Source organism: Carassius carassius, chromosome 24, assembly GCF_963082965.1.
Source record: "Carassius carassius chromosome 24, fCarCar2.1, whole genome shotgun sequence".
Lineage (NCBI taxonomy): Eukaryota > Metazoa > Chordata > Actinopteri > Cypriniformes > Cyprinidae > Carassius > Carassius carassius.
The window spans coordinates 29,491,536-29,509,450 of record NC_081778.1 but is presented as its reverse complement, the minus strand read 5'-3'; the positions used below and the strand labels follow the sequence as shown (position 1 = coordinate 29,509,450).

At 35.8% G+C, this 17,915-nt stretch overlaps 1 protein-coding gene across 1 annotated transcript in view; it reads left to right on the top strand.

Annotated features, from left to right (window-relative positions):
- Window positions 1-15,531, top strand: part of csmd1a (CUB and Sushi multiple domains 1a) — a 46,154-nt gene extending 30,623 nt beyond the window's left edge. The window contains exon 3 of the mRNA XM_059508650.1: window positions 15,320-15,531. Coding sequence (XP_059364633.1) covers window positions 15,320-15,531 — 212 coding nt within the window. The remainder of the gene's footprint in view (window positions 1-15,319) is intronic.
- Window positions 15,532-17,915: the final 2,384 nt, after the last annotated feature.

The following is a 17,915-nucleotide window of genomic DNA, read 5'->3' as shown; positions in this document are numbered from 1 at the left end:
AAAAAGCCTTCGCGGGAGTTTGACAGGCGATCTCATAGTAGATTAACATGGAGGATTTGAACTTGAAAAACGGAGTGTACAGACATCTTTTTGTAGTCAAACAACATTCTTTGTTATGCTCATTTATGTGGTTTATTTGATTTTGATGCTATAAATTAACTAGAAGCAAGAGACGATCAGTTAGTTTTAACTGATGATCTAACTTACAGCGATCTGTTCGACACATTCAAGAGCCACAAAACGGTATTTATTGTTTACATTTCTTTAAAAAATGACCACATTTGAAAGGTGAAATAACCAAATGAGACTTTATTTCATATTAAAAGTAAGCTGGTAATGTTAATGTCCTGTGTCAGCATGTTGTCAGTGCCCTCTCTGTTCCGCGATATATTGTTGACCCCCCCCCCCCCCCCGTGTTTCTCTTAATGTTACGATTTCCAAACCTTAAGTTATAGCTCACTTTAGGAATTGACAGTTAAAGGGTTTTGATGCAATACTTAATGGTTTTTAACGGATTACTTAAGTGTAAAACTGCATTTAAAGGAAACTGTAATTTAATTAACGATGTGTGAAAGACCGTTCTTCCCCAGTCTCATAAAATAAATTTGGGTCGCACATAAATTGACAGGGTCGGTCGGAAACCGGAACCAAACAATTTTTTTTTAGGCCTTAGCATACTAGCTTAATTAGAGAAACTAAATGAATGTCTTTTCAGTGGTTAAATTAATGTTTTATCAAATGCAGCACATGAAAATTGGTCGGACGTTTATGTGATTCATCCAGAAGTGATTCCGGATGATTCACAAGAGAGAATAACTACTGCCAGCTCTGTCTTTGAGTCTCATTCAGCGAAACGAAGAACCCGTGGCCTTGTTGCTGCAGCCAAATCAGTCAAACCAGGGAGGAATCTGTATGACACATTTTCTGACCCCAGAAAAAAAAAGAATGTGTTCTAAGAAATTTTTGCTTACGTTCCCATTAAGTTATAAGAACGTTATATCAGAATGTTTTCAGAATGTTCAATTGTACATCCACTTTAATATTTAAAAAAATATTTTTTTCTTGGTTTCTCCTTATCTTTCTATATGCGTGTTAACACAATTCATACTGACGGCAGGATGTGGTTTTTCCACAAAAAAAATTTTTTTTTACTTCGATTTCAGTTTAATAAAAAATAATTGAAGTCACATACATCATTGTTTACACAACAGTACATCACCCAATCGCCCTAATGGAGAAACCGCCACTGTCTAAATGTTACTAGTTTCAGAATATTCGGAGAACATTCAAAAGTAACATTCCCATAATGTTTGAAAAATAATAAAATGGAATGTTCCTTATTGTTCACATAACCCTAAAAAAGGTTTTAAAGCATTTATGTTGGGTTTTGAATGTTCAGAAAACATACGACAGAAACATTATTTTATTAACTTAATGGGAACGTTATTAAAACATTCTTAGATCATTTTTGTTAGAAGGTAGTAAATAGTGATGTTTACAAGACCTTAGTGTCTGACTAAAATGATTAAGAAAGAAAAAAAACGTTCCATGAGCGATGTTTGAATAACATTTTATTCTAACATTCTGATAACATTGTCAATGACCAGATAACTTTGAATGAACATTCTATTAGCGTTACTGAAGAATGTTTATTCATATCTTTGAGAGAATATTGTGAATAGTTTTACCATTTACTGCACTTAGTTATCTATCCTACCGTAGTTATGTGCCTACAGAAAATAGTTTGCTTCAGCAACACTTCTTCATCTTCCTTCGGGTTCTTCAGCTACTCTGAGAGGGCAGCAGGACCCTCAGAATGGGCAGATGGTCTTTTGATCCCACTTCCTCAGAGAACCTGCCTATTCTTAAGATGTAGGCACTCATCCAAGAGTCCTCAGCAGCCCTCTTCGGTGCACTTGAATGGCAGATATCACTGAATCCAGATGGAATGACCTAGATCCAGAGGACACACTCTCAAGAGCAATGAAATTCTTGCCATGCAACGACAGTTTCTGTCGTTTGACTGGTTGTCGGACACATGTTTCCAGTAACTGTGTCACCTGTCCATATCATTTCTGTGAGGAGAATTTCTTCAGGAGGAGCTCTAAATGGGGTGCTCTTTCTGACAGCTTAAACCCCTGCAGAACATGTTGAGACAGTTCAGTGTCTTGCATGGCAAAGCGAGCTTATCTTATCTCTGCTTACCTCCTTGCTCATTTAGCAGCCAGTTCCAAAACTGAGTACTGTACATCAAACCCATTTTCATAGAGTAGCTATTTGTCTCTGAGCAGTATCCCAACCATGAATGTTGAAATCCAGCATAAAAATGTAATGTATAGTGGAAAAAACATTATCATTTCAGAGGCTCCTGTTTTCAGGACCCACAAGCTGCCAGTCCCAAAGCCTGCAACAAAGTTCATGAAAAAACATTTATTTTACGAATCTAGTAGTGGTGCTTATTTAAGATATTTGCTTTTAAATCTGACCATAAAATCTCATGAAATATTTATACAATTGAATTGTGTCATGTTATAAAAACACAAACATATAGAATATATAATCTAATAAAATATATAACAATATGTAGGATTGATAATGTAAGGCATCATATACAGGTGCATCTCAATAAATTTGAATACTTCATAAGACCAGTAAAAAACATTTTTAGTGAAATGTTTGCCTTCTGGAAAGTATGTTCATTTACTGTACATGTACTCAATACTTGGTTGGGGCTCCTTTTGCTTTAAAGGAATAGTTCGCCTAAAAATGATATTCAAGCCATGATTTACTCACCCTCAAGCCATTCGAGATGCATATGTCAATCTTTTTTCAGACGAACACATTTTCAGTTATTTTAGAAAATGTTTTAGATCTTTCAGTGGTTATAATGTGTAGCTATGGGGCTCACCTCTTTGAAGTTCCGAAATGTGCATGCATCTTTCTCAAAAGTAATCCATCCGGCTCCAGGGGGGTAAACGAAGGCCTCTTGATGGTAATCCGTGCGGTTTTGTCGTAAAAATATACATATTTTAAACTTTATAAACGAAAATATCTGGCTTCCGGCCACGGTCGACGCGCGTTCACGGGAGAAGGATGTCGGCGTATGGCGTATGGCGTATCGTAGGAAGCGTCGTGACGTAGAACGAACGCGCCAGCGCAGCCAGAGAGCAGAGCAAAACAAAACTACACTCGGGATTTCCGTGAAGAGTTATATAAAAGAGTATTTAAAAGAAAATGTCGGAGGATTTTGATATTAGAGAAGAGGATATTCAGTTTTTGGCTCAGCCCTATCTGTTTGAACCGGTGTACAGTGATGAAGAACTCAGGAATATGGAGGTGGCTGCATCAGCAGTGGCACAACTAACAGCCTCAAATAGACAGAGAGTCTGGGAGACATGGTGGTGCTCATGCAGGAGATGTGAGGCCATGCCAACAGAGGTCGAGAGTGTTTGCTGCCATGAATGGAAAACTGGAATGCCAACTTTGGAAGCCATTGATGCCGCTATTGAGATGACTGAGTCCAATTGTGTTACAGAAGATGATGGCTTTCCGCCTTTGTTGAGCCAAAGTGTTCTTGAAGTTATCTTCCGTTTACCTCGCATAAACTGGAGACGTCGTCCAAGGCCTGAAGGAACCGGGGGCAGACTAACGGTGGAGTAAGTTTCGTTTTGTGCAAGTAATATGTTATTACAGGTGCGGCTGATCTATGTTATTCACAAATTGCATTTATTTTACAGTCAATTTCGTCTGGTAGCATACCAAGTTGTGCTTGAATGGATGCTGAAAGGAGAAAAACTAGGAAGAGGAAACCGTAAAGTTCTTCCCTCCTGTGTTGTTCAAGCCATAAGGGAAAAATACCCATCCCAGTCTGGATCCTATGTGGGTTTCAGAGAAGCAGATGATGCCTTTGCCATGATGTAGTGTACAAGTCTGCTACCTACTACATTATTTTTTTTTAATAAATACATATATTTCATATACTTTGTTTCCTGTGATGTTTAATTCAACAACTACATTGATTCAACCATGTTTATTTTGTGTTTAACTGGTAAACAAAATTTGTTTCAATTTTTGTAAATACAAATTTTTACAAATTTTCTGTGTGGCTTTTGAAGTTCAGAAATAAATAATATTACACATACTTTTTTCAAAAAAGAAATGTTACTGATTTTAATTTCTAAACTGTTGCTATTATCACATCAATGCTTTTTCTTCAAGACAACAGTAATGTTACATGACATATAATTAAAAAAACAAGGAAATGTTAGATAAAAATAACTTTAAACTAAAAAAGATAATAAACAGTGCCCAATAATACTTTTATTAAATTCCCACTAAGGCACAAGAGTCTATGTAAAGCATTGTGTAGAGCCTTTACTTTGAAATGGCATCTTCTTTGGCAGGTTTTGGCTTTCGTGCAATGTTTGCTGGTAATGTGGGAACAGTGAGTTGAGATGACTCGTCTGGAACAACAATGTTTGGGTTTCTACGGTACTCCAGAACTACATTAACCAGTTCATCTCTAAATGTTTGTGTGGTTGGTTCAAACTGTTTCTTAGCTACCCACTCCTTGGAGTGCTTGGGAAACACAACATTGTAGCGTTGTACTCCTAGAAAGAAACAAGACATACATGTTACTGTACTATATATTATTAGACTAATGTTAAACTACTGACCCATAAAAAAAAAGCACTTTGCATAAAATTTCATAATTTGGAATTCACTATTGTTTTAAACTTTTGTTGTTGTAATGTTCTTTACTTACCAGAGGTGGTTGTGGCCTGTTTGCGATGTACATTTTCATTATGATCCATAATTGCAAGCTGTGTGCGTGCAAACATGGAAGAGTAATGAAAGTGCAAGTTCTTCGGACAGTACTTAAGTAGCATGGAGTGGAAAACTTCAAGCTTGCCTGTAAAATAAGGAAACATAATTAGTCTGGTGTTCTTAATAATCACTTTCCATATATACACACAATGTGATTTTGGTGTAACATACCTGTATGCTTAAACAGGGACATTTGCTGCAGGTCCTTCAAAATACCTTTGTCCAGAACTATTTTCTCCAGCATATGGTATGCACGAGACACTTTCATAATCCACCTCTTCCGTCTCTGTTGGTCAGGATTGAGGGCAGGATGGAGACATCTCTGTTCTAGGCAATCTTCGGTCCAACTATGTTCCCCAGAGATGTGATGAAGTATTGACTTCCATTTCCAGATTAAGTCCTACAAAACATAAGTTAAACAATTCATTATTTAATTTTAATTAAATCTACATCATCTTTGTAATGTTATATGGTGTTCAAATTAAAACTTACTTCAGGGTCACCTCCACAACTAGAGCAGCAATACCACAAATGGTTGCAGATGCACTTGATCCAGGGCTGGAGATCTCTGTTGTCTTTGTATCTTGACAAGGACAGTAATTTCTTTAGCAACCCTGAGAAAACATTATTGATACGGTAATTACACAAAATATAATTGAATGTATATATATACAAAGTACTTTTTTAATTACTAAAAGTAATCCTTGAGTAAAGGTTCACATTCAAACTAATTTTGAAAATTAAAAACAGTGTAGTTCATTTACAGATTTAAATTTTATCTGACACAATTTCTTACCCTTCACCACATGCCAAATGTCAAACTCATGGTGAATTAATGGATAATCCTCCCGCATGATCTTTCTTATGGATGGTGATCTGTCAGTGGTCAACACATCTACTTTGATGCCTTTCTCCAAAATTTGATTTAGGCCTCTTTTAAACCCAATGGGCTCCATGGCCGCTGAGCTAGATGCTTCTGTCACCTAAAAATATTTAAGACACAACAAATATATTCTTTATATTAAGTATAAACAGGTTTTGTCTTTCTTTATAGTGTTTTCATTTAGGGTGTAATAAGTATAATATTCTGTATGTTTGTACATTACTTTACAAAGTATATTACCATTTGTGGTGTTTACTAATTAAAACTTTGCATAATTTTATACTGTATATATCAACATGTACACTCACCTGCACCAACTCAAAGTGTACAATTTTATCCGTTGTGTCATCCATAAGGCTGTATGTGTTATATTTTGCTGAAAAACCAGGGCTGTAGCAGGTAGGACATAAGATGAAACAATAAACTTTTTGTTTTTCATATTTCTTTTAATTATTGTAAGAAAGGTGTCTCATTTACCTGTCTGATCTCCCATCCCCAGATAAATGCACCTCATTCTGTAATGCATTTTGAAGCTGTAAATCGTTCAGAATCCCAGCTTGTTTTTCTTTGTAAGTAGCATCAACTGCAGGAATGAGGTATGAAGACTGCATTGAATAGAAAGCGGTTTTCTTTGGCACCTGTAAGTTCAGCAGTGCAGCCCAATCAGCAATGTTGACATAAGTTGCACCACTGAATAGGACACTTGCAGAAACCAGAAGATTGTTTAAAGGCATTCCCCGAACATCTTCACATGAACTCCAACGGCCCTGATGTTTGTTCTCGCATTCCCACAGCACTTCGATATGGCTCCCATTGGATTTTTTCTCGGTTCCAGTAATTAGTGCTCCACAATCCTGACATCTTCTAAACATCTTCATCACATTTGATTCGTTTACGATCCATTTTCTTTCCTTCCACTTCTCATTTTCTGGCAGGAACAAAACTTGAGTCCTTGTCTGATGGACATTGCATTGAAAGCATGCTGATATCGAGATCACAATCTTCAGATTGTAGTTCAGTCTGTGATGTCTGATCCTATGTGACAGACAGTAAATTGTAATCACAATTTTTAATTATAAAAATAGTGTGTAAAATCACACATTATTATAATCTACACATAGATACATTTTTCTAGTAATAATTAGATTTTTTTTTAGATATTTAGATATCACAACTGACATAACTATCATAACTTGAAAAAAATGTTTGCATGATAAAACACTTACTAAGTACTTACCGACTGATATAAACTTATGGGGGGTAAGGCTATGTATGTCCCAGATGTTGATGGACCTGTCCTTCTGTCAAATGATTCTGGACTTCTAAGCGTGAACTTGATTCCAGCCATAATTCCTTGATTCTCTTCTTTGCTTCTATGTTTAACTGGAGTTGACTGTGGAACACCCTCTAGTGCTGATATATCCAGGACAACTTTCTCCTGATCTTTTTCAGGTGATGTGCAAAGCAGATTTGGCTGAGCCTGTACAGCAGGATCCCTTGGTGTTTCCTAAAACAATTCATAATGCAATAGTACATGTTTACATACATGTAGAGGTTAAAGTGAAAGTAATTTAACTAAAAGTAATTATGTAAACCACTGTTTGACAACATAATCCAAACAACACGACAACTGGGAAAAACATTGCATGACAAAACGCATTTGAGTACTTACTGACTGATAGAAACGTATTGGGGGGAAGGCAATGTATGTCCCAGATGTTGATGGACCTGTCCTTCTTGGAATTGATTCTGGACTTTTAAGCATCAATTTGAGTCCTGCCACAACTCCTTCATTCTCTTCTTTGCTGCTATGTTTGACTGGAGTTGACTGTGGAACACCTTCAAAAAATGCTGATGCACCCAGGACAACTGTCTCCTGATCCTTTTGTGTAACTGTGTAACAGAGACTTGACTGAGTAGTAACATCAGGATCCCCCTGTGCTTCCTACAACAATAGATTGTACATGATTACATTTTAAAAGAAAAATTAAATATTTATACAACAGAAAAGTGTGTCCATGACATTTTAACGTCATGTCTTATCTTAAAACGTTAACTAAAACTTAATTAGTATTCGGTAAAATTAGGAAATAAAATGTTTAATGTCCCTTAACTTACTTATTATGATGTAATGTACAGACAGACGATTGTAATCGTGAAATAAGTCCCTAATGTGTGATACAAGACTGTATGGACTTATATAACAACCTGCTGCATATACATTATCCCTTACATGTAGCATCACAATCAATACACAAAATAATACACCCTACAGTACAGAGTACTCAATACATACCGGATTTTGCGGGAAAAGCAGCACAGGTACAGGCACGGCTGACGATTTCAGAAGTGGTTTTGTTTTTCCAATCTTTGCCTCGTAATCGTCTGGACTGAAATGTTCACTGCACATCCGATATTGCAAGAGTTTTTCCTTTGGTGTATTTATATCCCAACCAATAGCGAGCAGCCATAACTGCAATCGCTCAGAATCATGTACTGGGAATCGGTGAAATGCTACTGGTGCATCTTCCTTTGACGCCCGCGCGCGTAACCTTACAGTTTTACATATGTTTAAGCATCCAGGGTAGATGCAGGCCCGAACCATTTTAAGCCTAATAAAAAACTTAAGTATAGCTAAATCAAATAACTCTTCACGGAGTGTAGTTTTGTTTTGCTCTGCTCTCTGGCTGCGCTGGCGCGTTTGTTCTACGTCACGACGCTTCCTACGATACGCCATACGTCATACGGCGACATCCTTCTCCCGTGAACGCGCGCCGACCGTGGCCGGAAGCCAGATATTTTCGTTTATAAAGTTTAAAATATGTATATTTTTTCGACAAAACCGCACGGATTATCATCAAGAGGCCTTCGTTTACCCCCCTGGAGCCGGATGGATTACTTTTGAGAAGGATGCATGCACATTTCGGAACTTCAAAGAGGTGAGCCCCATAGCTACACATTATAACCACTGAAAGATCTAAAACATTTTCTAAAATAACTGAAAATGTGTTCGTCTGAAAAAAGATTGACATATGCATCTCGAATGGCTTGAGGGTGAGTAAATCATGGCTTGAATATCATTTTTAGGCGAACTATTCCTTTAATTACTGCCTCAATTCAGCGTGACATGGAGGTGATCAGTTTGTGACACTGCTGAGGTGGTCTGGATGCCCAGGTTTCTTTGACAGTGGCCTTCAGCTCATCTGCTTTTTTTGGTCTCTTGTTTCTCATCTTCCTCTTGACAATAGCCCATAGATTCTCTCTGGGCTTCAGGTCTGGTGAGTTTGCTGGCCAGTCAAACCAACACCATGGTCATTTGACCAACTTTTGGTGTTTTTGGCAGTGTGGACAGGTGCCAAATTCTGCTGGAAAATGAAATCAGCAACTTGTGCTATGAGCTTCTTCACCCTTCCTCCAGACTCTAGGACCTTGGTTTCCAAATGAAATACAAAACTTGCTTTCATCTGAAAAGTCCAGTTCTTCTTCTTCTTAACCCAGGTAAGATGCCACTGATGTTATCTGTGGTTCAGCTAATTCCTTGACACGTCTGTGTGTGGTGGCTCAGTTGGTTGTGTATATTTTTCTTCCACACTTTTTCCTTCCACTCAACTTTCTGTTAACATGCTTGGATACAGTACTCTGTGAACAGCCAGCTTCTTTGGCAATGAATGTTTGTGGCTTACCCTCCTTGTGAAGGCTGTCAATGATTGTCTTCTGGACAACGGTCAGATCAGCAGTCTTCCCCATGATTGTGTAGCCTAGTGAACCAAACTCAAGCTGAGAGACCATTTTGAAGGCTCAGGAAACCTTTGCAGGTGTTTTGAGTTGATTAGCTGATTGGCATGTCATCATATTCTAATTTTTTTAAATGGTGAATTTGTGGGTTTTTGTTAAATGTGAGCCAAAATCATCACAAATAAAAGAACCAAAGACTTAAACTACTTCAGTGTGTGTGCATTGAATTTATTTAATACATGAGTTTCACAATTTAAGTTGAATTACTGAAATAAATGAACTTTTCTACAACATTCTAATTTATTGAGATGCACCTGTATATACAGCATTTTCAAGCAGCAAAACAATCAAAGTGCAATGCAGCTTTACATTTTTTCTCTCGCTACATTAGAATGTGTTCCATTTAAAAAAAATATTTTCCTGAGCAAAATTTTATGTCTCTCATACATTTTTACCATAATTTACAGAAGATGCCCACTAAAAGTTCATTGAAATATTAGACATTTTATTTGCATTAATGTTTTGTGTGTATATAAAATCACTTTTGTAAATGTAATTAAATGCACACACACAGAATTTTTTTTAATATTCATTTTAATGTTTTAGCAATAAGAGCGTAAATCAGGGTTGTGTGCCAATTTTGGCTCAAAATGGACCAACTCTTATGCACAACCATGCTGTAAATTATCACATAGTACAATCAAGCTTGAATCCATATTTGTACAAGAAGCTTTGAACACTCCATTTTGGTTCCCACCTGTATGCTCATGCTGTGCTTCATTTTGAATTACAAAAGTAGCATGAATTCTATTTGTGTTGGAAAAATTATTTGGTGTTTCAATTTTTTTTTTTTAACATTAGGTTTTCAATCAGTGTACTTTTGTCTCTTAAATGGACATGATGACAAGGAACCAGTGATTGAAGAAATTACAGTAAAAATAAATAAATAAATAATCACAGTACTCAGAGACATGTTTAGTTTAAGTATGCCGTAACTCATTTGATGTTGTATTCATAATCTTGTCTCTCGCATCGTTTTTTAAAAGTATCATTAAAAAGATTTGCTTTTCGAGTTGTGCATTGTGCATCATTAGTGTTCAATAATTTCACTGTTTAGCAGCTTGAGTAGCTTCTGGGAGAAAACAAAAATCTAATTGAGTTAATTTTGCTGTTGATAAGTGACATGAGTGCATCCCTACAATTAAAGCAATGGTGGAAGATGTTTTGAGAAATATGGAAAAGGCACAATCAGTATGTAGTCTTGACTAAAGGCCATAAATGTATATTTATTGAGCAATTTCAGAATTGATTCTCTCTCTTTTTTACTTCAACAGGAAACTTTGCAGTGCTAATACAACAAATCAGGGTCTTTAGCTATATCTATAGATCTCGTTCTTGTGTAGCCACAGGGAATGATGGAAAATTCAGTTTGGTTGCATAAGCCTGCCGCTTCATTGACAAGCTTTTAACAGTAAACTAAACTAAAGAAATTTTGTACAGTCAACATTTACAATTAAAAATTAATTATGAGCAACCACCCCATGCTTTCTAACAACTTCCACCAGTTATTTTGGCTTCCCCAGTTACAGTATGCCTTTCTAGGGGAAGATAAACTACCCTCTGGCTAGGAATCTCATATATTGCAATTATTGATTTCTTTATGTGCTCTATAAGTGTGTCACAGGTGTGTGATTCAGCTGTAGTGTGAGCACATGCGGCTCCACACCTGGGATGCAATCATAACACATTTTTCTTGCATTTAGGCCTGTGTGCATATACTCTGCATGCTTCTAATAATCATTATGGTTACCTAACGCTGGAATCAGCATGGATGAGGTTTGCATAATTAAGAGTTGGGAAGAAATCTATCTATCTAACAGAAATTTAAACAGTGACTGTCTGTCAAGAGATGATTTGTTGAGAGTTAACATGAAGCACCACTTAAAACCCACAGTTGACTCCATAATGTGACAGACTGGAGACTGAAACAAGACAGTTCTTAAGAAAAAATGTAGTGGTGGGGCTTGATTATTATTATTATTTTTTTCACATTTAATAGTATATATATATATATATATATATATATATATATAGTTATTTTTATTGTCATTATTATAATTTTATTTATTAGAATATATAGCATATTAAATATTTAATAAGACCTCAGCAAGTGCTTTTTTATATATATAGTTTATATATTTTTATTATTTATTTATTTATTTGTTTATTTTTTAATGTACCGCAATTCAATTTTGTATATGACCAAAGCAAGTGTTTAAAGTATTTACATTTAGATTTTTTGATTGTGTGTGTGTAAACAGTGTATATATAAAATTTTCTAAAAGTCTGGAAATGAGTTTTAAGGAAGTAAATAATTATTATTATTTTTTTTTTATATTGACTTGAAGCTGTGTTTCTTTTAATATTAATTTATGCCTAGAAATGCTACAGGCTTGTAATGCTAATACGTCTGTCTTCAGTTTTGTTTTTTATGCATATTCATAATCTAAGTTGATGTGTGTCCCCAAAAAGTATTTGCACATTAAGTCGCACTTAAAGGTCTGAATGCCATTTAATTAGATGCAAACAACAAATTATGCTGGATCTCTTCACAGAGCTACGTGTTCCACAGTGACTTTTAAACAGCTGTCTTGGAAGTGCTTGTTTAGGTGGCTATAAAAAGTCACACACAAGTGTAAACTTCACTATAGTTTCAGTGTGAAAATACTTTTTAAAGTCAGACAGCACTAATATAAGTGATAATGTGTCCATATTCAACAAGGTTTGAGTTGATTCTCTAACACTCGAGGAGTGCTGAACTTGATGAAAAAACAAAACAAAAAATAAAAACCTGACGGTTAATCCTAAAAGATAATGAGAATCCAAATTAAGTCTTGAAAAGCAACATTAATCCCTCATATTGGGATGTTTCTTCTTCTGAGCTCTGCTTTAATGAGAGCGGAAAAGGCATGTACCGATCTATTATCCAGTACCTTTCATGTACCCATCGCATCAGCCTACATCAGATCCATGTGCCTTCAACTCACCGCCTCTTCTGTATAGTCTCAGTCTCAGACGGCACACCTCTAGACTGCCCATAGACTGCTAACCCACTCGCTTGCTCCATACTAATCCATACTGCAGACAAAACCGTAAAAGGACTTTCTTGATCTGGCAAACTCTACTTTCTTGAGCTGATCGGCTAGCTTTATGAAACGATGGTTAAAAAGTCAAGTCTGCCTGGAGACAAAGTTGTGTTTACATGTCACTAGGTTTAAACTTGAAGCTTTTGATGCTAAAATAATTATTGAATTTGTCAATTTTTTTTCCCGGTTAGTAGCATTAGAAAATATTTTGTTTGTCTGGGGCATTGAACACAAAGAAAAATAGATGTCTATACGCAGAACTGAAAATATTACTTTTCCGAATGATGTCTGTGAAAAGTACTTATTTGATGTTTTAAATACTTGGATGATCAGAAAACCATACATGCATTCTGGTATTTCGTGTATAACAGTTTGTGGACTTTTAAATTAAATGTTCCCTCCTGGTGGAATGACCTGCCCAACTCAATACGAGCTGCTGAGTCCGTCTTCAAGAAACAGCTTAAAACACATCTCTTCCATCTTTATTTGACCCTCTAACTTTAGCATAAAAATCTAACTAGCTTTCTAATCCTTTTGTATTCTATCTGTTTTCTTTTCATTTATCATACAATTAACAAAAGACCTCTATCACTAACTTGCTGTATTCTTTTTCTATTCTATCTGTTTTCTTTTTATTTATTCTATTATTTAAAAGCCCTTGCTATGTGTACTGCGTTTAAGCTAACTAAGACTTGTTATAGCACTTATATATCATTGCTCTTTTTGTTGTTTTTGATTGCTTCTACTGTCCTCATTTGTAAGTCGCTTTGGATAAAAGTGTCTGCTAAATGACTAAATGTAAATGTAATTATTAGAAAATGTATACAATAATACAATAAAATCGCCCCATTGTATACATTTGAATAATTTTTCATACTAAAGTTTAATTATTTTCATTAAAATACTTGTATTTACTACATTTGGTTCTTGTGACATAATATATTTCAGATCAATTATTCCTAAATGGCATGTAGAGTCTCTTCCTGTCAAAATGGATTATTCTTAACCAAAATAAGCTGCTGTGTGGATGGGACTTTTTACTGTTTAGTCAAAAAAAAAAATTGTTTACGTGTGAATAGCCTCTGCTTTGCAAACATGTTGCATTACCTGCATTTTAAGCAGCTGTGCGGCTCAGATCTGGACCCTCGTGTGGTTGAAGCTCATAAGTTATTTTCTCCTTGCATGAGCTGTCGAGAGAGTCTTGTGATAAAGCATGAGTTTGCCTAAAATAGCTTTTTAGGGCAGAAATGCCGACATATAAGGCAATTTGCAGCTTAGGGAACATGGACTGTCAGCACACATTAATAGATATGAAGCTGAAGCTTTCAGAAATTTTAGTAATAGATGTTCCGCTGCTTTGAACCATCTGTACACGCAAATGCACCTGCCGTCTGCTGGATTCGTAATGAACAAGATTTGCACTGCTACACGTGCATTTAAAATTACATTTAAATAATTAAATATGCATAATGCCATTTACAAATCGGGTAACTTAATGAATTAGATTTTCTTGGCCCTTTGAACTCTATTTATCAGTTTTATTAGTTAAAAGTCAGAATTGCGAGATATAAACTCTAAACTTTTTTTTTTCATAATAAAGGTAAGTGTGACTTTTTATCTCACAATTTTGACTTAGAATTGGTGTTGATATCTTTCAATTCTGAGTCTACTTTCTCAGAACTGTCAAAACTATGGGATAAAAAAAAATCACAATTACCTTTTTTTAAATATTTTTTATCCCATGGCAGGAACAAGTTTCCATCAGTTGCAGAGCTTTGGCACAGGGAAACATTTAAAGTGATAGTTCACCTAAAAATGTTTTTTTCTTTTATTTCATTATTTACTCAGCTTCATGTCGTTCCAAACCAATTTGACATTCTTCTTACTGCATGACACAAAATAAGTTATTTTGAACAATGTTTCAACTGTGTCAGTGTTTCAACTCATCAAAACAACATTGGACCTCATTGACTTTCATTGCATGGACAAAGGCATGTTTCAATATCTTATACTTTGTTCACCAGAAGGTTCAGATCCACATCAGGGTAAATAAATGAATAAGTCTGTTCTTCATGCAAAGCATGTCATATCTGTGCTATGGACTTGCAGTGCTTGCAATTCTTGCAATATTGCCCTTTTGAGCAGCTTGACAGCTCACTATGAGTGATTGTTCCATGTAAAAGAGCTTCAGAAAATCCTTCTTTTGTGTTGCATGAAAAAAAAAAAATTACATATGGGTTTGGAATGACATGAGGTGAATAATAATAATGAAATGATTGCATTAAACTATTCAAATGCATTAGTTGTACACCAAATGTGTGCGCAATATGTAGCATTAGCTGATGTCTTGCTTATGTTTATTTTAAATATAAAATACTCTTCATTAGGTATAGTAATTGCATTTTGGAGTGTTTGGTTAAGATGCTTTCCTCTTATCCTGCATATGAAGCTAATTGGATTAATTATCTTACACTGTTTTCAAGCCAGTCTTGGGCTGCATAATTAAGTGTTGATTACATTTTTGTTTTTGGAGAAAAACAATTACTTACAAAACCCATATAATACTCATTAAAATAATCATTTTGTTCATTAGAACACAACCAGCAATTAGCATTAAAAAAACAAGCAAACAAATGCTTTCAATTCACAAATATTTTACTTTTCACTCTTTCTCTGTAAAATTATAGATAATATTTGTTAATATATTGTGTGTTGGTTTGGTCAACAGCTGAGGACACATGTGGTGGGACCTTCCGTGGGTCCAGTGGCACCATCTCCAGTCCAGACTTTCAGAAGGACTATCAGAGCAGTGGCGAGTGCACGTGGACCATTCTGGCTGATCCAGGAGACACCATCTCACTAGTCTTCACTGAATTCCAGATGGACAGCAAACTCGACTCTTTAGAAGTTGAGGGATCCGATCCACCAATGATATGGTGAGTGTGATACTGGATTAAGCTGCATCTCACTGGAATTCTTAATCTGCATTCTGTGGTCAGTTATTGTTGCAGGGTTCCTGGAGATTTTAGAAAGGTCTTGAATCATGGAAGAAAGCCTTAAATTCATAAAGTCGTGGCATTAAATGCTGCATTGCAATGTATATCTTGTTCAGTATTTTTGACTTGTTTTCTAGTACAAATATCTAAACATCCTTAAAACGAGATACATTTACTTGAGATGCAAATGTAAAATGTCTTGGAAAAAAAATTGATTGAGTTTTTGCTTGTTCGGAGTTGTATTTTCAAACTTTAAAGTTTTTCAAACTGTAAACTCATTGTGTGTCCTACACATATACACATTGACGTATTGTGTTCCTGTAACTGTTACTTAAATTTTCTTTACTTGGTCTTAAAAATGCCTTAACTGTACCTTCAGAAATGTTCTTTTTATTGAATAAGCATTCAACTTGTATAATCATCCCAAGTAGTTTCATTCATATCTGTGTCTCATCCACACACGCACACACACATAGTGAGAAAAAAAAAAGATGTGTGTGTGTGTGTAAATTATTTACTTCATTGTGCAAAACACTACGGAGCCCCGCACATGACATGCAGGAAACAATATTAGGCTAAATCGTGTGCACAATTTGCTAATACATTCCCTCAAGTTGCACTAAAACGTGCACACGATTACTATTGTGTTCCCTCGATTTACTATTTCGTTCACTCGATTTATAAATAGTGCGCACGATTTACTAATTCATTCCCTTGATTTGCTAAATCGTGTGCACGATTTAGCAAATCGAGGGAACGCAATAGTAAATCGTGGGAATGTAATAGTAATCATGTGCACGTTTTAGTACATTGAGGGAACATATTAGTAAATCGTGCACACAATTTATGTATTTTTTCTTGCATGTCATGTGTGGGGCTCCGTAAAAAACAGTACGTACAAACCATGTTTATCATCATCATTGATTTTTTTATTTTATTTTTTCACAGTTTTATACATTGTTTTTGAGGATGAGGGCATATCACACGATTTGTGCTTATTGCCACTGGCATCATTTGACTTACTTCTACAAAGTTACAGGTGATTTTGCTAAATAGTCAGTTTGATGGGATGCACAGCTGCATAACTTCATCCCTTTGTGTTTTTTCCTTTATGCATTGATAGGTTCATAGGATTGAACATCTTAATTTCTAATGGTGGAAATGATTTTCAGTATTACAATTGTTGAGTTAGAAATGTGCGATTTATGTGTTAGATTGTCTACTTTTTCAAATTAGTCTGAAGGTGGCAAAACTTCCATCAAACCTCTGAAATGAATTTGTGAGCTTAGAAGATTACATGCCTTTAACTTGATTCAGTGCAGCCTGCATGACTCTGCAGATAGAAAGATTTCAGTCTTGGAAAAGGAAAACAGCATACTGAACGAGTGCTCAGCGTTAAACTCAACCGCTGCCGCTGAAATGACAATCAGACACTGTGAGTTATGTTAAGAGCGCAGGGAACATGATTGTGTGAGCAGTATCCTGCCGTGGTGGTGATGACCTTGCTTGTCAGCTGCTTCATTGATTCACTTCTATTTCAGTCATTTCTATAAGCAACATGAAAAATGAAGCCAAGTTTTGTTCGAGCAGAATGAACTCCTCCCCTCTAATATTGTTCAAGCCAAACAAACTAATCAATATTTTTGTTGGAATGACCTTTAAGTAATTAAGTAAACATACTTTCTGAGTATGTTGGAAAGGGCAAAAACAACAATCTTGTAAGTTACAAATCACTCATAGAAAAGGGACATACAAAAGCCATTCCTCTTGCTCTCCAAAAGAAAGAGTGTTCTTTGTTTAGAAAAGTATATTACATTTCTTTTTGTCTTAAATGGAACATGCTATAGGACTAAAATGGGACACCTGGGGTAACGTTTTGCAAGCATAACGTCACTGTTTCTGGGTCACTATTCTGTTTGTACAGATCAGACAATATTTAAACCACAAGAGTATATTTTGGGAATATGAACTAGAGGTGTCTGCGTTTCTCCGTATTGTGATGATGAAAATATTTTATTCTTAGATGAAGACAAATAGCATGTTCTTGTTAGGGTTTTGCATCATTTAAAGCAAGCAGTTTTCCCTCTTTTCCCCACACAGGCCGCTCAGAGAGACATGACCAAATCAAGTCTTTTGTATCCATTCACTCCTCAGAGATTTTACACACTCGCTGTGACTGTGGCTGCCTGCTGCATACAAGATTTGTCCCACTTCCCTGCGCCACACTGCCTGGAAATAAAGGAGTAAACACCACACACTCACACACACTCACACACACTCACTCACTCAGGCAGATTATGGTGCATGGTGGGAGAAGGTTAAAAGCAG